The sequence below is a fragment of the Narcine bancroftii genome, chromosome 4 (genome assembly GCF_036971445.1).
Source record: "Narcine bancroftii isolate sNarBan1 chromosome 4, sNarBan1.hap1, whole genome shotgun sequence".
Classification (NCBI taxonomy): Eukaryota; Metazoa; Chordata; class Chondrichthyes; order Torpediniformes; family Narcinidae; genus Narcine; species Narcine bancroftii.
The window spans coordinates 309,602,815-309,625,980 of NC_091472.1; the positions used below are offsets into that span (position 1 = coordinate 309,602,815).

Consider the following 23,166-nt stretch of genomic DNA (forward strand, 5'->3'; position numbering starts at 1 on the left):
CTCTTTGTTTTTCTCCATTCTTAAATAATGATGCAGACTTTCAAGGTAATGAAAAATAAAAGCGGTAAAATAATCATTGAACAGCATATTTTTCTAACAATCAAAGCATAGCTTTGTGTAACTTTGCATGGTTTTTCAGTAACAGTAAAAAAATGGGAGAAATAAACAGATTTTAAAATTGTAATTTATTGAATGGCTGAACTTGCCTGTTGAGGTCTGGTCTAAAATCTGTTGTACTATTCTTTGAATCCATAACCTACAGCAATGTGATTCACCTGCAATTTGGAGAGGAGACTTTGCTCGTAGCTTAGAACTGATGGTCAAAATTATGGCTTTCCTTGGGGTTATTTTTAGTTTGATAACATGACTCAAAACAGTTGATCTGGACCCAGTCTTCACATCTCATCGGTCATCAGAAATTACTCGCGCTTCTTACTTGCAACCACTTACTTGAAGAAGTGTAATGACAATCAGCTGCCCTTGTTGGATATTCAATCATTTTCAAGGAGGTTACAAGGAAAGTTTACAAAGGAAAGGCTGTGGATATTGTCTACATGGACTTTAGTAAGCCCTTTGGAGGCTCCACATTGGAGGTTAGTCAGGAAGGTTCAGATGCTCGGTATTCATGGTGAAGTAATGCAGTAAACTGGTTTTGATATTGGCTCTATGGGAGAAGCCAGAGAGCAGTGGTGGATAATTGCTTCTCAGACTGGAGGCCTGAGACCAGTGGAGCACTTCAAGGATCAGTGCTGGGACCATTGTTGTTTGTCACCTATATCAAAGTGGATGATAATGTGGTAAATTGGATCAGCAAGTTTGCAGGTGACACTAAGATTAGAGGTGTTGTGGACAGAGAGGAAAGTTTTCAATGCTTGCAGAGGAACCTGGACCAGCTGGAAAAATGGCAGATGGAATTTAATGCATACAATTGTGCAGAAGGACAAACCAAGAAAGGACTAACCAATAAAGGACATACACGTTAAATAGAACAGAGGGATCTAAGAATACAGATACAGAATTCCCTGAAAGTGGCATCACAGGTTGATGGGGTTGTAAAGAGAGCTTTTGGCTCATTGGACTTCATAAATCAAAGTATTGAGTACAGGAGTTGGGATGTTATGTCAACGTTGTATAAGACATTGGTGAGGACAAATTGGGAGAATTGTGTGCAGTTTTGAGTACCTAAATACAGCAAAGATATCAATAAGATAGAAGAGTGAAGAGATAAATTACTAGACTTCAGAAACTGAGTTACAGGGAACGCTTAAACAGGTTAGGACTTTATTCCCTGGAGCAAAGGAGAATGAGGGGAGATTTGATAGAGGTATTTAAAATTATGACAGGTGTAGATAGAGTAAATGCATGTAGGCTTTTTCCACTGAGATTAAGTGAGATACAAACCAGACGACATGGGTTAAGGATGAAAGGGGAAAAGTTGAGGGGGACCATGAAGGGAACATCTTTACACAGAGGGTGGTGGGAGTGTGGAATGAGCTTCCAACTGAAGAGCTGAACGCGGGGTCTATTTTTAATTTTAAGAACCATTTGGACATGTACCTGGATGGTAGGGCTTACGGATTGGGTGCATTTCAGTGAGACTAGGCCAAGTAATAGCTCGGCACAGACTAGAAGGGCGGGTGGGGGGGGAGGGCCCATTTTCTGTGCTGTGATGTTCTTTTGAGAGATTTGTTTCTCATTCCTATATCCTTTGAAGATCATTTTACATCTAATGTCCCACACACTATGGAATGTAATACATTGGCAGGTCCAAATGTGCATTTAGATATTTTATCTAAAGAAGAGTATAATTTTTGAGCTGCGCTTATGGGAGATAACTTTCAAAAGGGTTCTCACTGGAAATTAAAAAAAATTTCCTACTCAGAAAGTAACTGTTTTATCTTTTAAATGTAATTCTTCTCAAACTTTTCTAATGGCTCCAAATGGCACAATGGCAGAGAGTGAACATTTAATTCAGAAATGAGCATAAGCTGTGGAAACAGGAATCAATTGTCCATATTGGCAACATCTCTAATCATATCGCGCAGCGCGATTTGTGGCCAAGGACACACTGTGGTTCTAAGATGACTGCCAATGGATTAACTTTTTTGGATTTTATGTAGGACTTGTGTCACTCTATCAGAGCAAGTGCTTTTCCTTAATTTCTGGAGTGAGTACTTCGCAGTTTTACAGAGTTTTAAGATTGTACTACAGCACGGTAGTCTACACGCTCTTGCTGAAGGCTGCAGCTTAACTCCATTTTTCAATCCACTCCCACAACCAACCAGCTCAGGATAAGTAAGCCCCCTGTCTACTTTGTCATTGGAATTGGCGATGGGGAGAAATAAATAGCTATTCACGTTTTCCTTTGATGAGCATGGACAACCAAAGATAATGCCAAAATCTATACCTCTTTATATCTGTACACGCTCATGTGTGGGGATTGGCTGTTGAAAATTATCCAGCTTCTTCAAGTTAGAAAATGATTAAAAGTTGGAAGTTGGCTCCAGAACTGTATGCCATTAAAAAAAAATCAAGGTGCATCGGGAGGCTCCTCCTTTTTTGCCCAAGACCCATTTTGACGATGAAACATAAATTAATTGATTACACAAGGTAAGGCAAATAACTGATTATTAAACAGAGCGAATTAATTATTAAACAGAGTGCTCTTGTTGAAGCAGAACTCCAGTTGCTGGTGGAGCACCATCTTCAGAAACAGAAGCAAGCAGAGCAGGATTACTCGGAAAGTGACCCCAGCTGTCTAGATGAGCTCAGCACAATGATGACTGAGTGCTGTCACAGCAATGGAGCCCCTGCTTTCTTGGCAGGCACAGACTTGGGCACCCTCAACTGCTGTGAACACATCAGCAACCAAAAGGGCATCAAACTGCTACTAAATGCCGAAGACCACCCAGGCAACAGCTCTATTGGTGGTAAGTCAATGGCAGTTCGGGAATTACAGCTCCCTCCATCACTATACACAATCACCACAAGATTTCACAAGAGACTATGTGCTCAAAGAGCTTCGACCATTTCTAATCAAATGGTTTAAATCCATTTATGGCTCTAAAGCCATCAGATGAAATTATAGCCTTGTTGGGGAGTAGCGTTTATGAAGAAAGTCTGAATGCTCATACTTTAGTCGACCTTATTTTTCATGTAGCTCATGCAGAATTTTTAATAAAATGATTTGAGGTGTTTCTCTTGAATATTATTAAAAAATAATCAATTTAAATTTACCAAATATACCTTTACCATAACATTTCACAAAAATTAATAGAATTCCAGTTATAAACTGGACCAATACATCGATGGTTTTGCTAATGGATACCACATTTCCATATATCCAAAAGAATGATTTAATGTTCTTGCCATTGACATAATGAAGTTATTACAATCATATTTTATTGGTGGAAGCCAGAGTTTGGGAAATAAATAGTTAAAACTAATGTCAATGGAACTGAAAAATGTATGAATTATATAAATCAACAGTGCCTGCCAAAAGCATTCCTTTCGCTCTCAGGTCTACCATAAGCCAACATGAAATTTATGTTTTAACAATCTCCAGTAAATTCATTAAATACACAGTCTGAAACTGTGACATTGTGAAGACTGGCACCTCAAGCAGGGATAAAGTTTAAGGAATAGCATGAGTGATGTTTGAAATAGCCCCAACGCAAGGTTAATACTTGATGAATAAAGCGATACATATTCACATTCAAGGTATCTCCCACCTTGAAGTTTCAGAACCAATGAATTGCAAGTCAATTTCAAGTGAATGAATCTCAAAGCTTGTGAGAATGCTTTGCATTTTCTCAAGGATTGATAAGGTTGCATTTAATGCTGATTTTGAAGTGTGTTACCGGAATTATTTGAAAGCATATTTTGTTTTTGCCATTAGCAGGTTCCTCTTGCCAAATTTTAAAACCATGATGTGAATTTATTTAGTGGAGGAACAAAATATCTCTTCCAATGGCTATAATGTGATGCTATAATGGCAATGTGCCATCTCAACATATTCAACTGTTAGCATTCAGTTTGCAAGAGAGTGCTCTGTCATGTATTAATGTTGCCAAATGTAGATACTAATGACTAATCTCTAAAATATTTTAGGTATGTAGAAATCTTTAATCAATTAATCAATGCATGGCTTAATTGAATTGGACATACTTCAACAGTTTACACAGCACTAAAACGTACTGTTTGAATCTAAAATTCATTCAAATATCTTAACAAATTTCTTTGACATCCAAGTGATTTTGATAACATGATTGTGCAGGTTTACATGCAAGTTTCAAAATGTGTCCATTTTAAGTCAGAGAATTGTCTGCTCCAGATTCTGCAAGACAAAAAAAAAAGAAATGCTGGTACAGAAAATTCACAATTCTCTGCGCTAATTCCAATTAATAATTTCCTCCAATAAATGTGCCATGTCCTTTTAATGAAGTGAGTTCACAACATTTGCAGCATCTTTTGAATGAATTCGGGAATTAGCGTGAATAAAAATATCTTGAATGTGTTTTGAAAACAATGAATGGCTAAAGTTACGATAAACCAAATCGGTATAAAATAGCTTTGCTTGGTGGAAATATTGCACCCTGTGAGTGCAACATTATTGGAATCATTTCTGCAATGAAGACTGTTAAATGTAGTCATTCTGTAATGAATTACTAATCTATAAATATCAAAAGAGTAAAATTATGATAATTTTTCATCCATTGTGAGATGCACTTGGGAATCTAATCAGTGCCTGACCCTTTAAGATCAGTACAAATTTAATATTATTTAAAAAAAAAACAAATTTGTATTATACAAATCAGCAATAACTTAAATGTGATCTGTTTCTTTAATGGAAAAAGCTGACGATGATGCAACCTTGCTCTAATATTTACCAACAGTCTCCATTTACAACCTTGCCGTGGGGTGCCACAAATCTTTCACAATGCCAGCTTTGCAGAGAGCAAGAATTATGCATGTTGTAAAACCTTAATTAGGTTTCAGGAATGGATCTGAAAAAACTCAGATTTTATTTGAATTTTTTGATCAGAGCAAGTCAGCAATTTGTTTAATAACCCCCTCCCAAATTTTTAGGTCAAAAATTAAGAAATAGAAGCTCGGCCCCATTGAAAACTTTAAAAAAAAAAGTATGTACAGTATTATTGGTAATCAGCTTGCACTTCCAAGGGAATTGTAGGACTTGGATAGAAATGAAAAGAATTTACACTCAAGGTAAAACAGCAATTGGAATAATCTTCCATTTCTAAATTGACAAATGCAAGGACCAAGAAGCTGAAAAATCTAATTCAAACTTTCTATGATTGGATTTAACAAGTGGAATGGAAGCATTAATAAACTGCTCCATTATATCTAGAATAGATAGTAAAACCACAAAATGCTGGAGAAACTCAGGAGGTCAAACAGTGTTCTTTATATAGCAAAGGTAAAGATCCATAACCGTCGTTTCAGGCTTGAGCCTTTCATCAAGGTACGAGAAAATTTCAGCAGGCGTCCGAACGAAAGAATAAGGGGGAGGGTTTGATAGGTGGAGAAGGGAGGGAGGGGAGAGCAGCAATGAGGGGGAAGAGGGATGGCTGGGTGGTTATTTTCTGTCTGAGTACTCTCCAGCCAGATGACATTAATATTGACTTTTCTGCTTTTACTAAACTTGCTAACCTTTCCTTTCCTCCACCCCCTTTCCTGTCTTTCCAGTTCTCCCTCCCTTCCCTCTCACCCACCCAGCCATCCCTCCTCCCCCTCACTGCCACTGTCCCCTCCCTCCCTTCTTCATATCTATCAACTCCTGCCTTTGCCACCACCCTCCTTACCTTTTGTTCAGATGCCTGCCGGCATTTTGATGAAGGGTTCAAGCCCGAAACGTTGGTTATGTATCTTTACCCTTGACCGCAGAGCCCACCTCACTGACAAAAGACAAAGGAGGAAAAACCCAACACCCAACCCCAACCAACAAATTTTCCCCTGCAACCGCTGCAACCGTGTCTGCCTGTCCCGCATCGGACTTGTCAGCCACAAACGAGCCTGCAGCTGACGTGGACATTTACCCCTCCATAAATCTTCGTCCGCGAAGTCAGGCCAAAGAAAGAAGATAAAGGACACTGTTTGACCTGCTGAGTTTCCCCAGCATTTTGTGTTTTTACTTCAACCGCGGTGTTCACAGATCTTCGTGATTTACTTCTATGTAGAATAGATGCAGGTTATCAATATTTTACAAGAATTTATAAATAATTCTGCCAAAAGGATATCATGTTTCATTGCAACTATGTCACAGGCAGACAAACTATTGACTTTGGGAAACTGAGCTGAGAGGTTAAATGCAAAGTGGAACAAGCCCTGAGTGAAATATTCCAAGATCTACAAAAGACTTCCCACCTGAGGTCCATCAATTCACCATTCTTCCCCACCCCTGTAAACGTTTAGGACCCATTCCCAGCCCAGCTCTGTTGCAAGATTTCCCACTGCTCCTCATCCTCTTCCTTCACCAATCAGAAGCTGCCAGGAGGTCACCTTTATTAATTGAGGTTCACAGTATTTGCTCACCACCTGATGCATTTGGATATGAAGATTTGCATTCTCTTGTATTTATGTTGGTGACCCCAAAATGACTTATCAAAATGAACCGGAAACAATCCAAGCAAAAATACATACAGCTACATAACTACAGGAAATACTCACACAATTCTGAAAAAATGAAATTTCAAAACACCCTAGGAGGACTCAACAGCCCTAAATTCAGTTATTTTTTATCTGTTTTCCCAAGATCCTGCTACCTTTTAAACTTATTTACATTTTTTTTTGCAGAAATTAGGAATATGAAAAATAGTTCTGTAATTTTGAAGTTCTTGATCATTATGTTTCAGCCCCAGAGCTGAAGACTAAACTCTAGGAGCCATTGACCTCTTGACGATGTTTCTTCTTTCTGTCCATAGAGGTGCTGAGGGGTTGTTGCCACTTCACTTTGATTTTCGAAAAAAAAGCTCCAGATGTCTCAATCTGCTAAAATTTGCCACTCTGCAAGAGGCCATTTCATGAGTGAGATCTTCAGCTCCGATATGGTCCCCAAGCCCCTATCAGTTTCAGCCTTCCATTTCCATCATAAGGACGCAAGAAACAGGAACCACAGTAGGCCGTCTGGCCTGTCAAGATTGTTTGCCATTTAATTAGATCATGGCTCATCTTGCTGTGGAATCAGCTCCATTTACCTGCCTTTTCCCCATAATTTCCTTATTATTCAGAAATCGGAGTCTCGAATAGATTTAATGAGATTGTCTCTATGGTTTCATTGGGCAGAAAATTCCAGGTTCATTGTTCCCTGAGAGAAGCGGTTCTGCTCATCTGCCTTAAATCTACTCCCCTGAATCTGGAGACCATGTCCCTGCGTTCTAGTCTTGTACAGTACACACAGTACAGGGCCTTCAGCCCACAATATTGCGCGGATCTATACAAACCTACTCAACATCAATTTCACCTTCCCTCCCTCTCAGCCCATAACCCTCCATTTTTTCTTGCATTCATCTGTTTATCTAAGAATCTGTTGTTTCAGCCTCCACCACTACCCCTAGCAATGCATTCCAGGCATCCAACCTAATAAAAATCAGATGTCTGACATCTCCCCTAAACTTTCCTCACCTCACCTTATAGCCTCATGGAATTGGCCATTCCAGCCCTGGGGAGGAGGTGGGGGGGTGGAAGAAGATGCTGGCTGTCCACCCTATGCACGCTCCTCAGCATCTTATATACACTTCTACTAAAACACCTCTCATCCTCCATTGCTTCAAAGAGAAGAGTCCAAGCTCGCTCAACCATTCTTCATAAAGCACCTTCTCCAACCTGGGATAGGACATTTCTGTTATGAGGAAAGATTAGACAGGATGGGTTTGTTTTCCTATGAGCAGAGGAGGGATGAATAGAGGTTCTAGAGTTGTACTTCCCTGAGATATCAGGATGATTGACAACCTTCACTTTGGGTTCTCGAGGGCAGACCTGACTCAGGTGAGCAGATTCCTCCCAGGCGGCTAGCTTCTGCCAATTTGGATCATGCATGTTGTGAACCTTGTTCTTTTGGGCCCCAACGCCGAGATATCCTTTGAGTTATTACAGGCACAAAATAGCTCTCTTTACACTGTCAGCACTGGAACCCTGACTGCTCAAAGACAAAATTCCATCGAAAATATCCAGCTCCAATTTTCATTACTCCTTCATCCTAAACCCAAAATCCAATCCCATCTCTCTTAAGGTTCATGGACATGTCCTCCTTATCTCGGGGGACATCAATGAGCCATTCAGATGCCACCACACATGACTGACAAAAAAGAGCCACAACTCCTCAAGGTGAGCTGACCGATTGGAATGGAATAGTAGGGAGAGGGAGGCTGTAACTTAACCCAAACCCACCAGGAGAAGGCTGTGGGACTTCGCAGAAACAAAAACAGTTACCTTAGTACGACAATAATTGCGATACAATACAAAGTGTTACCACTCTTTCAAAAGGTTGTGCAAGTTTAAGCAATAAATTCACTGAAATACAAGCAGAAACACCCCTGGAATTAACTGGACCAACACTCCCAAATAATTCTGAGAAAGGACCATGTATTCTGACTCAAAGGTACAGGCAATGATTTTTCCAATTATACATCCTGAAATATTATTATATTTACGATGATCAATGCTTTTCCTGAAAGGCAACAGGTTCTCCAGGTGTAGACACATCGAACTGAAACATACTCCACTGTGGGTAATCCAGTGTAGGGCAAGTGTATTGTCGTTGAAGTGACTGCTACATCACATGGATTTGTAAAGTTATTTCTATCACAGTTACAGGAACTGAACAGGTAGCTTCCCTTAAATTTAATGACGGTGTGCCTCACCAGTTGTCAAGAAGTTCACAGCATCAGCAGACAGAAACAGGCAGAGATGAGCAAACTTTGAAACCTCGGCGGAAAGATACACCATTTCACCACCACCCACCACTCGTGACAGGTAGATTTTTATGTTACGTATTAAAAAATTCCAACTTATATTCATACCCATCTTTAACAACCGAAGGGTAACAATAATCTAAAGGTATTTCTTAATTTTTTTTTCATTCACTGAAGAAGTGTGGCTAAATTAATACTGGGATTATCTTGCAAAAAATATAATCAGTAAATCCCTTTCAAATTAAATTAGATCACAGTGAAATATGGTTAAAAGAGATCTAAAAACATGTTTTTTTATGAACAGTTGAATTTGATTTTCAGGAAAACTCAAAGCATTGAAGAATTTTCAGACAAAATAATCTAATGTAATTTTTTGTATTTCAAATGTTCTTTCTTTGGCTTGGCTTCGCGGACGAAGATTTATGGAGGGGGTAAATGTCCACGTCAGCTGCAGGCTCGTTTGTGGCTGACAAGTCCGATGCGGGACAGGCAGACACGGTTGCAGCGGTTGCAGGGGAAAATTGGTGGGTTGGGGCTGGGTGTTGGGTTTTTCCTCCTTTGCCTTTTGTCAGTGAGGTGGGCTACTAATCTACTAAAACACAAATAACTGTTAAGCAAAGCAATGAGCGGACAAAGGTAAGAGACTAAATATCTATCCAGGAAGCTCCAGTGGAACAGGATCTCCTCTTCCATTGTTACGTTGCCAGAACTGCAAGGAGAACTTTTTTATTTAAAAGTTTGATGAGGAGCAGTAATGAAAATCTTCATGTAAGTAAGCAGGCCAGGAGTGAAGAAAATCAAACAAAGAACCTTAAATACTCATTTATACTCATTTATAAGGGGTAGAAACTAACCTCTTGTCATATGGAAACATTTTCATAAATGTTTGAAACAGAAATGATTTAGTTGCACTGCAGAAAAATGACCAAAAGGCTATACTGTTACCATAACTGTTCCATCAGGTCAGGGATGGACCATGTTCCTCTGGAACCTTCCGGCATTAAATTAATTTTTTTTTGGCGGGGGGGGGGGTTTAACAACATTAGCTCACGGCTTTTGAATTGCTACTTCAGCATTACATTTAGCTGGTTTGAGATAAAAATGTGGTACTGAGAAATGTCTAGTTGTGGCCCGTCGTCAGGCTCACTCACCTCCAAATGTTTCCAAGTGTTGGCCTTTGATGGTGTTCAAGCTTTTCCAATCCACGTCATTATTGACCAAATGACTAGCCTGCTCTTCCTTTTAAAGTGAGCAACTTTTCATTGGATCATTTAACATTTTTAGAGGTGTACCGCCATAATCCATGCTGTCCTTTTTTTGGCAACCTACACTAATCCCTTTTGACTGCCCTAGGTTCACATTTTTCCATCTCTTACCTATTTAAGTGTCCATCTGAATGTCCCCTTAAACATACCGTATATTTTGGCTTACAAGTTGACCCCCATTTTTTGAGAATTTTTTAGGGGTTTCATGACTCAACTTGTACGCAGAAATACACATTAATAATAATTTCCATTTGTACCACCTTCTCTTACAGCAGTCAGTCTAAAAAAAATGCTCCTCAAATCCCCTTTTAACACTCCTTTCTCTCATGTTCAATCTGGACTCTTGTCTTTTTGATAGCAGCAGTATAAGAAAATAATTCTTACCATCTACGCCATTTATGAGGTTTATAATTTTATTCAGATCACTTCGCACCCTCAATCTTCTTTGCTGCAAGGAAAATAAACCCAGTCCATCTCTCCCCCTTAACTCAAGTCCTTATTTAGAATCTATACTCACTCTTGAAACAAAACATAATGGACAGGTGTGTCAAGATTAGACTTTGATAAGTGGTTCAAGTGTCTGAGGTAGGTGCTGTTAGAAATAAGACATCCCTGCTCCAGCGCTGAAATACATCTTTTCAAAGATATTGATGTATAAGTACAGTTGATGTCTCCAGTAGTCCATCCCCCTCATCCTGTTACTGTCAGTAGCCTTAGACATGGTTGACTAGGGCATTCTCCTCCAATTCCACTTCCATTGTATGGCTTGATGTATCTGCTCCAAACCATTAACCATATTACCACTTACAGCACAGAAACAGGCCAGATGCTAGTCCCTGCCGAGCATCTTCTCCATCTAGTCCCACTGACCCGCATTTGGCCCATAACCCACTACACCTCTCCCGTCCATATACTTATCCAACCTTTCCTTGAATATTAACATCAATCTCGCTTCTGTCGCAAGTTCATTCCATACCCCCACCACCCTCTGCATGAAGAAATTTCCCCTTATGTTTCCCTTAAACGTTTCCTCTTTTACTCCCAATCCATGCCCTCTTGTTTGAATCTCCCCCACTCTCAGTGGAAAAAGCTTGTCCACATTGACTCTATCTTTCCCCCTTATAATTTTAAATATCAAATCACCCCTCAACCTTCTACACTCCAGGGAATAAAATCCCACCCCGCTCAACCTTCCCCTGTAACTCAAACACTAAAACCCCAGCCACATTCTCGTAAATCTCCTCTGCACTCTCTCTATACTGTTTATATCCTTCCTGTAATTTGGCAACCAAAAATGCACACAATATTCCAAATTTGGCCTCATCAATGCCTTATACAATTTCAACATGACATCCCAACTCTTGTGTTCAATACGCTGATTTATGAAGGCTAACAAACCAAATGCTTTCTTTACCACCCTATCTACATGTGACTCAACTTTCAGGGAATTATGTACCAGAATTCCTAAATCCCTTTTTACTATTGCATTCCAATTATATACCATATAATGTGTATAACCTTTGCAGATTAGTCCAAATATAGCAACTCCCACTATTAGTATTAAACTCCATCGGTCATCTTTCTGCCCACTCTTTTAACGGGCCTATATCCCACTGCAAGCTTTGAAAACCTTTCTCACTGTCCACAACACCACCAATCTTCGTGCCATCTACATACTTACTAATCCAATCCAATTTGCTACCCTATCTCTATTCATAGAATCATAAAATTCCCTGCTCAGCTCCCAGCTCATTAATGTCAGTGGTAGACTCCTGACAAATGTATCCTTGAGACTTTTTCTTAACTATGTGCTGCCCCAGTTGAAATTCTCCTAGTCATCTTCCACAGGTGGATTTTCTTCCCCACCCCCCCTCTCTTCATTGACCAGTTCCTCTCTCATGCCACTGTAATTTCCTTTATTCCACTAAAATACTGACACATCTGACTTTAGTTTCTTTGTTAAATCTCAAATGGAACCCAGTCATATTGTGATCACAGACTCCCCCCCCCCCCCCCTCCCACCGCCCCACAAATGATTCCTCTATCCTGAGCTCTTTAAAAACCTCTGGTGGAGCATTACACAACACCCAATCCAGTACAGCGATCCCCTGGTAACTCATCAACAAACTGCTCTAAAATCCCATCTCGTAGGCATTCTACAAATTCTCTCTTGAGATCCAGTCCCCAGCTAGTTTTCCCAATCTACTTGCATGTTAAAATCCCCCATGACTACCATAACATGGCACTTCTGAAACACCTTTTCCATTTGATGTTGTAATTGGCTACTGTTTGGGAGGCCTGTCAACTGCCAACAGTGCCTTTTTAACCTTACATTTCTACATCAACCCATAATGATTCCATCTCTTCTGATCAGATGTCATCTCTTTCCACTAATTTAATGTTCTTTACCAACAGAGACACGCCACCTCCTCTGCTTACCTGCCTATCATTTTGATACACTGTGTATCCTTGGACATTTTTACTTTAGTCACGACTCCATGATGGCCACATTATACCTGCCAATCTGTAGCTGTACTACAATGTCATCCACATTATTTCTTATACAAAGACCTATTTAATGTTGACGTCACCGTAATCAGGTCCTTTTCTCTTGTGAATATGGAAGCAAATTATTCATTTACGATCTCCCCAACCTCCAGGCACATGTTGCCTCCTCTATCCTTTAGTGGCCCCACCTTTATTCTGGTCATCCTTCTGTTTTTCACAGTTGCATAAAATGCTTTGTGTTTTTCCATAATCCTACATGCCCAGGCCTTCTCATTCCCTCTTCAAGCTCTCCTAGGTCTTTTCTTAAGCTCCTTCCTGGCTACCATATATTTTTCATGAGCCTTTCATGTATTCTGCTTCCTATATCTAACATGTGCTTCCTTCTTCCTCTTGACTAAATGTCTGACCTGTTTTGTCAGCCACGGTTCCCTTTGCCTACCATCTTTTTCTTGTCCCAATGGGACAAACCTATCCTGAACCCTGCACAAGTGATCCCTCAACTTCCTCCACATTATTTCTGTGCTCTCATCCTTAAACACCCGTTTCCAATTTATTCTCGCTAGTTACTGCTTCATCCCTTCATAATTAGCCCTTCCCCAGTTAAACACTTTCAAATTTTCACTTGTTTTTATCCTTTTCCAGAGCTTTGCTGAAGCTCAGGTCACTCTCACCAAAACGCTCCCCCAGCTGAGCAGATTCATTCCCCAGAATCAGATCGGCCTCTCGTCGTCCAGTCCACATCCTGCATCAGGAATCCTTCCTGAACACACCTGTCAAACTCAGCCCCATCTATCCCTCTGCTCCTCGGTGTCCCGAGGGCTACTTGGGGACCTCTAGACTACTCCCAGCTCCCTTCCTATTCCTGACTTCCACCCACAGTGTCTCAGTGGACACTGTCTCTGCAGCGTCTTCCCTTTCTATAGCTGTGAGACTATCTGTGACCAGTAATGCTGCTCCCTTCATATTTCCTTGTCAGTGCAGTACACCCTGAACAACTAGAGCTTGCCTCTGACTTTATATTTGACAATGTAGACAAAATGAAAGTTACAGTCAGAGCTGTTTGTTTCTCTCAATTGTCTAACATTTGTGCTGTGGTTTTCTGACCCTTGCTTTAAATGAAGAATCCAAGGGTTGGACATGTTTATTTGACTTTTGGTTTTGAATGACTTCCAGTATTTATTGTAGAACTCTCACCATTTTCTGCTCATTCCATATCTTTAAGCATTCTTAATGAATCTTCTGATGCAACAGTTACTCCCTTATTCATGTTATTTACAAGACTAAAGATATTGTTGTTTGCTAGAACTTTTCGAAAACATGGACCAAGACACTGGTTTGCAGTCACCATTACCTACGAGGACAAACTCATATTCTGGAATTAGTCGCAAAGCCTGCCCTATGTCAAGTTAAGTGAAGTTGGAGTAGGCTGGAGAAAACAAACAGACAGCTGAACAGTACTGTTTGATAACCAAGGCTGATGAAAAATATTTATCAACACAGAAATAGAATATTATTGTGATCAGACCCCTTGTTGAAAGGCGGGCAGGACCAGCCATTCACATTCCATGCATGGGATCTTAAGGTGTGATAAAATGTCAAAGAGGAGATGAGCTTGTGTATTAACTAAGGAGTCCCTTATTGGTGTCATGAAGGAGGTGATCCTGGAAGGACCTTTGGAACAAAATGGGACAATCCCTTTACTATGGGTGTACCATGAGCCTCTTTAAAAATAAATCAAGAGGAGAAAGGTATGTAGAGAGTGTAATACAGTAAAACCTTTACTATCTGGAATTCAAACAAATGGCAAAAACAATTGCAGAATTTTAGAATTTATTAATTTTACTATTAGTTTGCCATTCATGAATTCTCAAGCAACTGGAAAATGTGCTTATCCGAATTCTACCAATCTACATAGATGCCCGATTCCAGGGGTTTTTCTGTAGTAAGGGAGGATTTCAATTTCAGTAATATTAACTGGTATCCCTTCTAAAAGACTTAGAGGAGATGGAATTTTTAAATAGGAGAGCGGTTTTTTAAAAATATACAAGAGGCATGGATAGACTTAGAGAGAAGACATTACCAGAATTAATCCTAGAACAAACAATTGGAGTGTCAGTCAAAGTGTATTTTAGAGATGGTTTTGGAAAAGGACAAGGATGGTCCAGAAATCAAAATACCAAATTGGAAGAATTGTATTGATGAGGACAGTTCAGCTGATGTGATCTAGTTAGTTTCATCAATGCTTTTGACAAGGTCCCACACAGGAAGCTGGCCAAAGAAGGTTAGAAATTATGAGATTCAAGGCAGATGGGTAAATTGGATTTAAAATTAATGGAGCAATATAAGACAGAAGGTGAAGATGAAGGATTGTTTTTGGGCTTGGAACCTTTAAGTACTTTTTTTTTTCTTTGGCTTGGCTTCGCGGACGAAGATTTATGGAGGGGGTAAAAAGTCCACGTCAGCTGCAGGCTCGTTTGTGGCTGACAAGTCCGATGCGGGACAGGCAGACACGATTGCAGCGGTTGCAAGGGAAAATTGGTTGGTTGGGGTAGGGTGTTGGGTTTTTCCTCCTTTGCCTTTTGTCAGTGAGGTGGGCTCTGCGGTCTTCTTCAAAGGAGGTTGCTGCCCGCCAAACTGTGAGGCGCCAAGATGCACGGTTTGAGGCGTTATCAGCCCACTGGCGGTGGTCAATGTGGCAGGCACCAAGAGATTTCTTTAGGCAGTCCTTGTACCTTTTCTTTGGTGCACCTCTGTCACGGTGGCCAGTGGAGAGCTCGCCATATAACAGGATCTTGGGAAGGCGATGGTCCTCCATTCTGGAGACGTGACCCATCCAGCGCAGCTGGATCTTCAGCAGCGTGGACTCGATGCTGTCGACCTCTGCCATCTCACATACTAATAGTATGTATATGGATAATAGACATGTTTGCAGAGCACGGAGAAGTTGGCAGTGGTGATAGGTGATAGTGCAAACATTTATACAAACCGTCTTACCAAAATAAATAAAAATCGTCCACAAAAAGTCAAAGTGAGGCAGTGCATTTGGTTCATTGATCATTCAGGAATCTGATGGTAGCGGGGAAGAAGATGACCTTGTGCTCCTGAGAGCTCATCTTCAGGCACCTGTACCTTTTCCCCCCTATGGCAAAATGAAGAAGGCATAGCCTGGGAGGTGGGAGTCCTTGAAGATAGAGGCTGGTTTCTTAAGACAACATTTCCTGTAGATGTGCTTGATGGAGTGAGGTTTGGTGCCCGTGATGTCGCAGGCTGAGTTAACAACCCTCTGGAGTTTTTTCTTATCCTGAGCATTGGCACCTCCATAACAAACAGTGATGCAACCAACCAGAAAGCTCTCACATGACACCATAAAAGTTTAAGTGTCCTTAGTGACACACCAAATCTCCTCAAACACCGCACAAAGTATAGTCGCTGGAGAGCCTTCTTCACAAAGGCATCAATGTGGGAGGCTCGGAGATGTTGAGCCAGGATTTTGAATTTCTTGACCCTCTCCCCAACTGAGCCTTCGATGAGGACTGGGTCACTTTCTCCTGAAATTCATAATCAACTCCTTGCTTTTGCTAATGTTGAGTGTAATGTTGTGGATGTGGCACCATTCTATCTCATTCCTGTACAGTTCCTCATTGCCGTTTGTGATTTTGCCGACAACCGCGTCATCTACACATTTTTAGATAAAATTGGAATTGTGCCTGGCCACACAGTCGTGGGGGTATAGTGAGTAGAGCAGTGGGCTAAGCACACTTCCTTGTTCATTGTTTGGCAAGATGGACAGTGTAATGTCAGCAAGCATTTAAGCGTTGCGTTTGAGGACAAAGTTTAAGGTGCAGTTTTGGTCTCCAAATTATAGGAAGGTAGAGAGGGTGCAGAGAAGATTTTCTAAAATGTTGCCTGGATTGGAGTATCTAGAATATGGAGAAAGAATGAGTTGACTGGGTCTTTATTCATTGGAGAGTATAAAATTGAGGGGGGATTTGATAGAGGTATTTAGTGGGGAATGGATAGAGTAGATGTGAATAGGCTCTTCCCCTTGAGAGTAGGAGAAATTGGAATAAGGGGTCATAAGTTAAGGGTTGGGGACAAAACTTTAGAAGTAAACATAAGAGGAAGCTTCTTCACTCAGAGAGTGGTGGCTGAGTGGAATGACCTTCCGGAAGAGGTGGTTGCACCAGGGTCAATTTTGTCATTTAAGAGGAGGTCGGATGAGTACATGAGGGTATTATGGGCAGGGAACAGGTAGGTTGAACTAGTGGAGTTGACTTAAATCGGTGCGGACTAGAAAGGCCGAGATGGCCTGCTTCCGTACAGTCATTGTTATATGGTTATATATGGTGTGGATGGTGAAAGCTAGGGCATATTGAATAATATTTACTTCAGTTCCAAGCATATCCAAAGTTAGCAGCACAGGTAGGCAAGACTGCAAAGGCCACACATATACTTTCCTTCCTTAGCCAGGGTGTAGTATACAAGACCGGAGATGTTATGGTACAACCTTACAAAACATTGATAGTCAATAACTGGTACCAAATGGTAGAAAGGAGACATTGCAGAGGATGGTGAGTGGGGTGGAACTTTTCCAGTACAAAGAGGATTCTGGGTCTGTTTTCCTGCGAAAGGAGGCAGCTGAGAAGATGGTAGCAAAGGCAGACATGTACACTAAATTATGGAAGAAAAAGGGCAACCAGAACATTTTCCCCATTGCAGAGATGTTTAAAGCCAAAGCTTTAAAATAGGGGATCCAAGGAACAGTTTTTTTGGTGATGGTAACACACCTCCTGGTGCAGAGACTCTCACGAGATAAAGTACCTAAATAAGTACTTATTAGGGTGACCATGGTTTCATGTATTATGAAGTAGGATGATTGGCCTCCATGGGTGGGTGAAAGAGTATATTTCTCTGTTCAATGGCTCTAGTATTTTTTTTCTAATTCAGCGTAACAACTTTGAGTAGGTCTGGAAAGACTGGAGAATGACCAAGGATGAAAGGGACCAATGGAAAGGCAGCATTTGCAGAGTGGAATAATGAGAAAGTGTGGCTTCCTTTGTTTGAACATGTTTACATGGAATTCAGGGCAAACAATTTTAATGGAAATGGGCATCTAGTGAGCAGTGGGCTCCTCATTTGCAATCCATCTGATTGGAGAAGGGACCTGGATCCCCATTTTAATTGATGGCTGGCTAGCAGCAAAGTTTGAAATTTCATGGGTTCCCAATCTCCTTAAAGTGGTGATACAAATCAACCACTCCACTGTGACATCCATCCCGATCTTCTGCCCATTACGGTGGTTCCTTCCCATAAGGGACTTGCTCAGTGAGAACAACCCGATATTAAGTTAGCCTTTTGCTGCTTTATTCATATCCTTGGCCCACCAGAACTCGTGCATTTAACTGCAAAGTCTTTCTCCTGGGAAACAAGATTGACCTTAACCAGAAGGCCTGTTTGATGCATGATGAATTACATGAAGGTGCCGAGACTGAAGGCTTTTATTGCAAGAGATGAACTAGCATCCCTGTGTTGGTCGCTCACACTGACCTGGACTTGAACTGGGGGGGCAGGCCTGTGACATGACAACCTTTATGGGGAAGAAAGGGGGAGGGGTCACAAGCCGGCCAGTGAGAGCAGGGTCAACCAGGAAAGGTCATGCAATTTACATGTAACAAATATGTACAATAATGGTTTCACTGCACGGTTAGCAATACTTTTCCATAAATAATGTTTGTGCATTTTCTTGAGATTTGATCTTGGAGAGAATGAACAATGATAGGCAGTACCTAAATGCAAAATGGTCTAAAATAATGCAGAGCAGGTTCTCAAATTACCACACACAGAGTGTGAAAACAAATATAAAAAGTTTTTCCAATAGAAATTTGTAGCAGTAACTGCTTTTGTTTAAGCGTGTTATACTGATGCTCTCCATTTACAGGTCTTTGACAACGTATGGATGTGTACTTGTTATTAAAGAAACAACGTCCCAATTGTTGTTTTTCCTCCAAGACAGCTTTGAAATTCCCTTTGAAAATCGCAATGAAAAGTCCGCTCAACATCTCACTACTCATCTGTGTCCTTAAATGATGTGCCTCTCCCTGTTTAAAATCTATTTGGAAAGTCTACAGAAAAAAGTCTTATTGTGTATTTCACCCCTTTTACCTCCACACATAACTTGGTGATTGTAAGTTTTCATTACAAATAGGTCGTGGAAAATGTCTTTACAAAATGCATGAAGACATTGAATATTTACAGCGGATTGGTTGGATGAAAGGGTGGAATGTTGTTCCTCATCTCTCTGGCTGTTTAAAATGCATCTTCCTGGTACGCTGCAGAATTTCTAGGGCAAGACGAACCACTTCGACAAGACCAACAGCATGAAGATTAATGTTTTTTTTTTGCTAAAAACTCTTCTATTTTGTTTTCTTGCCCTTATTTCTCAGTTCGGTATAATTGGTCGTAGAATTCCTTGAACTTTTCATTGATCTCTGTTGGGTTATATGTAACTTGTTTGTCCTTTTTCCTCGATGCCAATACCGTTCTTTTAGCTTGTTCTGTTTTAAGCTGCCAAGCTAGTATTTTGTGCATTTTTTCTCCTAGCTCATAATACTTCTGCTTTATTTTCATTATGTTCTTCTCCACCTTATACGTTTGTAGTGTTTCATATTTTATTTTTTGTCCGCCAATTCTCTTTTTGTTGTATCTTCCCTTGTTGCTAGTTCTTTTTCTGTACTTACTATTTCCCTTTCCAGCTGTTCTATTTCCTGATTGTAGTCTTTTTTCATCTTAGTTACATAACTTATTATCTGCCCTCTGATACAGATGACATCATAGGATACTTAACAGAGCTAGAATTATCAATAAAAGAATTACATAAGAAATTGAAGGAATATGGAAAAATATTGGGGTACAAGATTAACGCAAATAAAAGTGAATAATGCGAATTACACAAAGTTTAGAAAAGAATCACCATTTAAATGGCAAACACAAGCAATCCGTTACCTAGGTATTAGATTAGATAATAATTTAGGCCATCTATACAAATTAAATTATCAGCCATTAATGAAGAAATTACAAGATGACTCAGAACATTGGAAAGATTTACCACTAACACTGATGGGAAGATATTCATTTTAATGCAATTTACCCTTCCCAAGGATACAATACCTATTTCAATCATTACCAATTCCCTTAACAGAGAAATTCTTCAATGAACTAAAGAGAATAATAAGGAAATTCTTGTGGAAAGTGGGGGGGGGGGGGGACTGAGAATACAGAATGATACAAACAAGGTGGTTTGCAGCTACCAAATTTTAAAAATTAATATAGAGCAGCACAATTAAGATGTCTATCAGATTTTTATCAAACAAGGGAAAACCCGGGGAGAAGGTACCACATATACTTTATAAGTGGGATGAAAAACTGGTGCAATATAGAAGTTCACCAGTACTGCATCATTTACTCAATATTTGGAAGAAGATTCACGTAGAAAGGAAAAAAAATACAAATTACCAACTACAAAAATTATTATTGACGCAAAATCAACTAATCCCTTTCACAATAGATAATCTTTCCTTTAGAGAATGGGAGATAAAAGGAATCAAAAGAATAGAAAATTGTTTTTTGGGAAATAATTTATTATCATTTGAACAAATGGAAGTACAAATATGGTATTACTCATGGTACAATGTTTGCATACCATCAACTGAAAGCTTATTTAAAGGACAAATTGGGAAGCAGACTGAGGTTACCAGAAGGAAGCAGCTTTGAATATGTGATTACAGACAGAATGATAATTAAAAGATTTATAACAAATATGTACATCAAACTGCAAGAGAAAGAAAATGATGAAATAAGCTATAAACCCAAACAAAAGTGGGAAAAAGATTTAAACAAAGATAAAAAATGAAATATGGGAAAAGTTATGCTCCGGAACTATGAGAAATATAATAAATACAAGGTTACACATGATACAATATAATTGGTTACACAGGCTATATATCATGGCCCAAAAGTTAAATAAATGGGACCCAACAGTATCAGACAGATGTTTTCGCTGTAAGAAGGAAACGGGAACAACAGTACATGCAATTTGGGCATGTGAGAAAGTGGAAAAGTTTTGGGAAGATCTAAATCAGGTATTAAATAAAATCACAAAAAGCAACAGACCAAAAAATCCAGAGATCTTTCTTCTAAGTAATATAAGAAGTAAAAAATTACGCCTCAAATTGGATGAAGCACAAAAAAGATTTATTATGATAGCCTTAGCTGTAGCAAAAAAATGCATAATGTCAACTTGGAAATCAGAAGAGAGCCTGAGAATACAGCAATGGTACATAGAAATGAATAAATGTATTCCATTGGTAAATAAAACATATAATTTAAAAAATAAAGTCACATTATTTGAACCATACATGGAACATAACAGAGAGGGCCTACTGCGGACCTCCACCCCCTAAAATGATAGAATGAGAAGAAAACTAAATGAACTGACCCAGTGTGTAAAAGTAGATGACACAATTTTCTTGTTTATTTTCATTGTGTGATGATATTGTTTAATGGGTTTATTGTATTGTATATGTTGAACGTTTAATGGGTTTGGAGGGGGGTGAGAGGGAGGGGGGGAAAAGGAGAGAAAATGACACCATGTATATTCAAGAGGGAAATGTTTGTGTCCAATTTGATTAATATGGTTCATAGTGTGAAAAATTTAAACATTAAGATAAAAAGATGAATGTTTTTAAAAAACAGATCATCATTCTATTCTCGGGAGGAGTCTTTAAAATCTTTTTTTGTCTTGAAAGAGAACTGTTTCCAGTTGCCAATGCTCTTTTGCACATTTGCAGGGATGAAACACATAAGGAACAAAAATGAAACGCCCTTCCTCGAGGAAGAAGAGGCAGCAGCTGAAAAGGAAGAATGGTCGCCAAAGACCAACTTGTGAGCACCTGAAAGGGAAGTTTACCGTTTCTGAACTGAGAAAGCTTTGCTGGCAACCTTGCTTTAAATCAGATGGATGTGTCCAGGCCCTCAGCTCATCACCTTGTAGGGGTAGGGGGCTTAGAAATCTACGTGTACAAATTCACCTTAGACTTCAGTCCAGGGAGAAAGTCTATCGCAATCAGAGAGGCACACAAATGTGATTGTGTAGAACAAAAATTCAAACCCGTCTACCATAAATTCACTTTGTAGTCACTTTGCCAATATAATAATAACATTGACATTAATGGTTATTGTTAAATTAATATTGATGTTTATTCTACTTTGTTGATGCAAATTTAATCTACTGTAAATACGCATTCTAGAGCTCTAAATAAAGAATAAAAATAAATTGACAGCAAACAAATTGCTTCAGATCCAAATTTGCAGCCTTTTGCCCGAAAATGACGGAAAACCAGGTGAAATTACTAGAAATTCCAATGCATGCTTTTGAGACAAAATAACATGGATGCAAAAGGTCCACAAGCACTTGGTTTTTGTCCAAGTAGGTAAAACAGATCTCGGGTCTGGCAGGGCAGCCAATGTATCTTTTCATGCACCAGACCGTGCCATCATTTTCCATGACTGAGTTGTGCTGGGGTGTGGAGGAAGCCACCAGAGCACGGAGGTTGTTGAAAATGGGAGAGAGAAGTCACCAGAAACAACAGACCATTGGAATTCATTGCCACAGAGGGCAGTAGAGGCAGGTTCATTAAATATATTTAAGAGGGAATTAGATATATTTCTTCAGTCTAAGGGTATTAAAGGCGGGGACGGGGTACTGAACTTTAAGATCAGCCATGATCTCGTTGAATGGCGGAGCAGGCTCGAAGGGTCGAATGACCTACTCCTGCTCCTATCTTCTATGTTTCTAAACCAATAAAAATGGACAAATTTAAATCAGCACCAAAAGGTCAAAAATGCAGAGAACTCACAACCTTCCCATTTGCAATGTGAAGAACTTTTTTTGAAATGCCAAAATTCTCAATGTTGGAAACAACAATACACTTCAAATGCCCCATAATCTGATTTGTGTTTGGCTTTATACAAACTGTTAGTCAACTCTGATACAATTCCCAGTGAAATTTTGAGAGGCAAGGCAGAAAATTGTGATTTTTAGTGTTTCATTCTGGGAGGGAAAAAAAGATTTTTGGATAATGCCAAAGCTAAATGTTGTGGGATCGGGTTTCTAAAGCCTCTTTCACATTTGCATCCCAGTAAATCAGCCATTCAGTGTCCCAGGATAGGAATGGGGCCTTTCATACTAGACCACTCCTAACTGGGACACTGAACACTTGCAAGGGTTTATCTCCGGTGTTTGGCCTGTTCTACCTTTAATAGGAAGTGCCTGCAATGCAATTGCCAGTTTCACACTTGCCTGATCTTAACGCCGCCGGGGATTGTACTAGGGGTCGAGGCCGGCAATCCCCGGCATGAGATGACTTCATCTGACACTGACGTTGAGCAGATTTTGCTTTCACACT

At 39.8% G+C, this 23,166-nt stretch overlaps 1 protein-coding gene across 3 annotated transcripts in view; it reads left to right on the top strand.

The window, feature by feature from the left end:
- ppp1r1c (protein phosphatase 1, regulatory (inhibitor) subunit 1C) overlaps positions 1-22,049 on the top strand; it is a 117,750-nt gene extending 95,701 nt beyond the window's left edge. For 2 of the 3 annotated variants that reach the window (XM_069935878.1, XM_069935879.1), the window contains 3 exons: positions 2,679-2,930; positions 8,827-8,991; positions 21,550-22,049. In XM_069935878.1, coding sequence (XP_069791979.1) covers positions 2,679-2,930; positions 8,827-8,991; positions 21,550-21,647 — 515 coding nt within the window. In that variant the 3' untranslated portion in view covers positions 21,648-22,049. The remainder of the gene's footprint in view (positions 1-2,678; positions 2,931-8,826; positions 8,992-21,549) is intronic. The other variant, XM_069935880.1, reaches the window with a different exon arrangement.
- Positions 22,050-23,166: the final 1,117 nt, after the last annotated feature.